The 6,000-nt window shown below is 33.7% G+C and overlaps 1 protein-coding gene across 2 annotated transcripts in view; it reads right to left on the bottom strand.

Annotated features, from left to right (window-relative positions):
• Positions 1–447: 447 nt before the first annotated feature.
• The window catches only part of GKAP1 (G kinase anchoring protein 1), an 81,240-nt gene continuing 75,687 nt past the window's right edge, over positions 448–6,000 (bottom strand). For both annotated transcript variants that reach the window (XM_044265809.1, XM_044265810.1), the window contains 3 exons: positions 4,540–4,610; positions 3,367–3,444; positions 448–778 (listed from right to left, as the gene is read on the bottom strand). In XM_044265809.1, coding sequence (XP_044121744.1) covers positions 731–778; positions 3,367–3,444; positions 4,540–4,610 — 197 coding nt within the window. In that variant the 3' untranslated portion in view covers positions 448–730. The remainder of the gene's footprint in view (positions 779–3,366; positions 3,445–4,539; positions 4,611–6,000) is intronic.

The following is a 6,000-nucleotide window of genomic DNA, read 5'->3' as shown; positions in this document are numbered from 1 at the left end:
ATATTTGTATTTCACTGACTATACTAAAAACAAAGTAAATTCCATATACCACTATTTATTTTAGCTATTGATGAAAACCATGACAAATCTCTCATTCATTCCTCCCCCACTTTAACATTCTTTCTTTTTTCAGTGTGTCATGATTCTGTCCACAAGACAGACTGTTCTTTAAACGAGTATTTCGGTACAGATTTTGCTCCTTCTGCCTGGAATGCCTCTCAACAAATTTATAGCAAAGTTATCTACCCCCCTAAAACTACCTCATGCAAGTTTTCTCAATTTCCAAACAGTATGCTATCATACTCTAATATGTATGGTAATTATTTTTGCTGTTGTCTTTACACCTCCCCCACTTCTATGTCTCCTGAGCATAAGCTACTTAAACAATCCATCCAATTAATTAATAATACTTTCACATTGTTTCTGAAATTTAAAAAACCAAACATATTAATGGAAGAGTAAATTAATTTTATTGACTGATGAAAAACTAAAGTGATAAGAAGTATGGATAATAAACAATAATCATTGAGTTCTGCTGGAATTCTATTTTTCTTCTTTTCACTTTAAGCCAAAAAGACATAAAATTATAGACTGTCTGTTAGTGAGCTAATCATTTTAAAGTTTCTTCAACAAAAACTGCATAGTTTAGCAGTTGCACAGCATTAAATATATACATTTTGCAAAACCCTGAAAGTTTTAATTTTTGTGTTGACCTCAAAGGCTAATGGAATCACCTACACTGGTCGGATTCAGAGTTTCTTTTCCCTTTTCTGCCACCCTGTAAAGAAAAATAGGGTAAATTATTTAGGAAGTATCATTTTGGGGGCATTTTCATTTTAAGAATAAATGGGACAAGGGGCGTTAGAGAGGAGAAGGGAATTTGGGTGAATTGGAAGGGGAGGTGAACCATGAGAGACTATGGACTCTGAATAACAGTCTGAGGGGTTTGAAATGGCGGGGGGGTGGGAGGTTGGGGTACCAGGTGGTGGGTATTATAGAGGGCACGGCTTGCATGGAGCACTGGGTGTGGTGAAAAATAATGAATACTGTTTTTCTGAAAATAAATAAATTGAAAAAAAAAAAGAATAAATGAGACCAAAGGCATTTTGAGTACGAGAAAGAAGCAATTTTTTGAGTTTGTTGCAAATTTGAATGTGCATACCACTGAATTATTTTTACAAGTTTTTTTTATTATGTTCAGTTAGTCACTGTATAGTACATCACTAGTTTTTGATATAGTGTTCAACTATTCATTAGTTGTGTATAACACCCAGTGCTCACCACAACACATGCCCTCCTTTCTACAAATGGTTAAAACATGTTGTATGAAGCAGTTACTTCTACTTGAATTAGTTTAGACTTAGTAATATCACCAATATTTTATTTTTTAGAGCTCATTTGGACTGTCTCACGTTTTTAAAAATACGTAATTTTTGATCAATACTAAAATAAATAATTTGCTTCATATAATCAGCAAATTTGCTAATTCAGTTCATTACCTTTAAGAATAACTCAATTTCTAATCCAAGTTAGTCTTATTCATATTAGATAGGATTAGAAATCTGATTTTGTTCATCAGTGGGTTGAAAAGTAGGTTATACTCTTCATATTGCTCAGTGACATTTATGAATCTGTATTTAATTTGATCCAAATGAAACTCTAACCTATGAGGTAGGAGCATAAAAGATAAGAAGCATTTTACATTTATTACTTTTAACATAACATTTTCTGACTGATTTAAAAAGCAAATACTTGTTATAGAAATACAGAAAGTACGGTACAAAAAAGAAATTAAAATTATCCTTACCTACTCTACCCCCATTTTAACCATAAGTAATGGTTTGATGTATTTTTCCTTACAATAACTTTATAGTTTTCTCCTCTATTTTTATAAATTATGGCAAGAATACCCAAACTTAGTTGATCAATAGAATCACCTTAATGATAGTATTTTTCAAATTCTGATGTCTAGATTTTGTCCCAGATCTATTTATTTATAATTACCAGAATTGAGCTGAACAATCTGTAATTCAAAAAGTTCCCAAGTGATTCTTGGTCAGCCAAGTCTGGGAACTAGTACTTGTCTGTGGAAGTGCATTTCTTAAAGTGGTGGTGGTTCTGTCAGGGGCACATGGAATCCAGACCCACTTACTAGTGTGGGCAGCTACTCTTTGTTGCTTTCATCTTTATTCTGCTTATAACTTCCCTTTTGGTGGTCACAAACAATTCTACACCAACATTTTTTATTAAAAAAAAAATCAAGTGTAAGAATGCCCTTATTCATTCCTTACCACATTAAAGTTTTGCGCAGGTTCATTCAGAGGGAGGAAAGAAAAAAAAGTAGAAGAGGGTATATGGGACCTAAGATGTGTAATGCAATGTATTGAAAACAAAATTTATTTCCTGTAGCAGGAAAACACAAATATATTTACTAAAAACTCTTCTACAAAGTAGATATCCACTATGCGAAGGACCAGTGTTATACAGCTTAAAAGTCTTACCTTGTTTTTCAACAAGATTAAAAACAAAAACAAAACAGAACAAAAAACCCCCTGCATGAAATTCAAGGATCCTTTTTGAAGTCTCCCAAGCAAAGAGAATTCTCCTTCCTAGACGGGTAAGAGGTAAACCTCAGACTGTTCAAACTTCTATGTTCTCCAGGCCAACAGTGGTGGCTTTCAAACCTTTTTGATTACGACTCCCCACATTAACACATTTTTATATCATGACTTAGACACACATATATACATACAAATATATATGTGTGTGTGTGTGTGTACACACATATACATATACTGAAACAAATGACTGATTTTTTTTTTACTGCTTTGTCCAGAAAAAAAATGCTGAATGCCAGCTTGTAAATGCAGAAGAAATAATAGAATTAGAAAAAGTTTGTTTTGCAACCACCAAAATAATGACTGATACAAATATCATCAATGGATGCTAAAACTACTGGGTAAAAAGAAAAGGATATTCACACAATCTCAAAGTATCACTTCATATATTTATTAATTATAAAGGAGAAAAGATATCTTTACAATGGAGATATCAACTGCTGTACCCATGTGATCAAATTTCTATAGTAGGACAAATGTCATTTATGTACCTTCCCTCACTACGATTCACTGACACATATACCACATCATACCAAGGATTTTACTTTAGTTATTGCTGTATTTACCAATATTTAGAAAAACTCTAACATTTTCTAAAGTTTAAATTATATGACCAATAATAACAAAATTATTAATATGTTTGGCAAACAGATTTTGGACTGAATAAAATAGTGCTTTATTCTCACACAGTATCTATTCTAAAGGTATTACTTGTGATGAGAACACTTTCAAAATTATAAAAGCATACCTGGTATTTGGCTAGTTCTGCTTGTAATACTTTCACTTTAGATCTTTCTTGTTCTAATGCAGCATGAAGTGAAGTCACCTAAAACCAAATATTCAATTTAAAAGACTTTGTCTCTCTAGGCAAATACTCTTAATTCTTAACATTTCTCACAATGGTGAATTTGACTCAGAGAACCACCTCCCACCCATCAAGCACACACACAATTTCAGTTAAGCATTTTACTCATTTATATATAAAAGATAGGAGAAACTATTTTTTTTTAAATTTATTTATTTTTTTCAGCATAACAGTATTCATTGTTTTTGCACCACACCCAGTGCTCCATGCAATCCGTGCCCTCCATAATACCCACCACCTGGTTCCCCCAACTTCCCATCCCCCGCCCCTTCAAAACCCTCAGATTGTTTTTCAGAGTCCATAGTCTCTCATGGTTCACCTCCCCTTCCAATTTCCCTCAACTCCCTTCTCCTCTCCATCTCCCCTTGTGTTCCATGCTATTTGTTATGCTCCACAAATAAGTGAAACCATATGATAATTGACTCTCTCTGCTTGACTTATTTCACTCAGCATAATCTCTTCCAGCCCTGTCCATGTTGCTACAAAAGTTGGGTATTCTAAGAGAAAATGCAGAGTAAGGATGGGAAGGGAAGAAAGTCACATCCATGAATAAGGTAAGTTCTATTTGCTCTTTTTATTTCTATATTAGTCTGCATCAACTAATATACAACCTTATCTTCCCTTAGGCTTTAGGACATTCCTACCTCCCTCAGCACAGTAAAAAGAACCTTAATTCATTTGCTATTACATGATAATAAAAAGTATAATTTGTTTTACTTTATCACAGTGCTGATGGGCTATATTTTTATTTAATCGATTTCATAATTTAGGACTAAAGAGAAATAGCTTAAGAAAACCAGTCCTGTATGGGACGCCTGGGTGGCTCAGTTGGTTGGACGACTGCCTTCGGCTCAGGGCATGATCCTGAAGTCCCGGGATCGAGTCCCACATCAGGCTCCCAGCTCCATGGGGAGTCTGCTTCGCTCTCTGACCTCCTCGCTCATGCTCTCTCTCACTGTCTCTCTCTCTCAAATAAATAAATAAAATCTTTAAAAAAATAAAAAAAATAAAAAAATAAAAAAGAAAACCAGTCCTGTATATTTCAGTTTTTCTTACCTGTATAGTTAGCTCGTTCTTGATACTTTGTGATTCATCAACTTGCAGAAGTATTTCTGCTTTATCTTTCACTGACAAGAAAGGAAAAACAGCATTATTATCTTTTCAATCACTCAAATATTTGAATAATACTTTAGTGAACCAAGACAGCAGTGCAGTTGGGTGAAGACTAACTGTCCTTATACAGAATGGATGTATTTCTTAATTCTATATAGCTCTTATTTTTTTCCACTGGTAAATTCTGATCATGATTATTACTACAGCAGTTTTTCTTGAAAATTTTATATTTTTTGTGGTGTTAAAATATTAATTGTATAGATATCTTGAAAGATAAATTTTTTCCAGCTATTCTAAAGAAGACAAGGACATAACCAATTTCCCATAGGGATGAAGCAAATCTCTTGACTTATCTTAAAACAAGATTTTAAAAACAAGGTAGAATGTTTTTGTTTCGTTTTGTTAAATTGTCAGGGTGAGCAGTACTGTAAGGCCCACAAAAAATGATTTTTAACTGACTGTTCATACCAATAAAGCACTGTCAAGTAAATGTAGCTCATATGATATAACTGATTACATACACCTATGGTCCTTTGTCTAGAGGTTTTCCGTCTTTGGGGAAGCAAGAGATCTATCTACATTTCAACCCCTAGGTTTTCTAGGCTTCAAAGATCTCTACATGGCTATCAACTTCTTTAATTCATGGTAATAGTTATAATGTATGAACAAATAACTCCTCAATTTTGAAAAAAACTAGGAGAGACTGAAGAGGTAAAACTGTAATTAGTGAAGGAGGAAAAGATCAAATATATGAGTACTGTTCTCACCACAGCTCTACCAATATAACACTATAATTCAAATTTATCTGTCATAGTTTAATGCAGTAAGGTGAGACAGTGCATCAAGAATCAAATCAGTCTCTCAAGATTCAACTTGGTAACTTTTACATCCCCTCTCCCCAGAATTAGGCGTACTCACTGAGAACAAGTGATTTTTAATAATTATGTAACATTTCAATTATAGTCAATTTTCTAGTAACATGCTTGTTTTGAAAACACAACTTTGTTTCATTGAGATTGCTGTATTACGGAAAAACCTGAACAGAACATGAATTTTGCATTTGCTTGAGCATAATTTCACAAATACAGAAAAGAGCACCCATGCACACACCTCAAATATTGACCAGCTATCTCTGTCCACTGTTACTAAACCACACCAACTTTCCACTCTCCCATTGCTTCACAGTAACACACAATCTGTGGACTCTCTGAGGCCTATTTCCACAAGCAAACTAAAGGCAGCCTTTCAGGTAAAGTGCCATATTTATTATAGTATTTGTGTTTAATCACTTTAACATGTATAAAACTGTGTTACTGTTTTTATTAGGTTCCCAACTTTTTAAAAAATGTGTCTCTGATGACTTTTTTTTTTCCTTTGAGTGTTGCACCCTCTTAACCCCTTTCC

The sequence above is a fragment of the Neovison vison genome, chromosome 9, assembly GCF_020171115.1.
Source record: "Neovison vison isolate M4711 chromosome 9, ASM_NN_V1, whole genome shotgun sequence".
Lineage (NCBI taxonomy): Eukaryota > Metazoa > Chordata > Mammalia > Carnivora > Mustelidae > Neogale > Neogale vison.
Note: the sequence above shows the minus strand (reverse complement) of the source record. Positions and strands in the feature narration are given on the sequence as shown.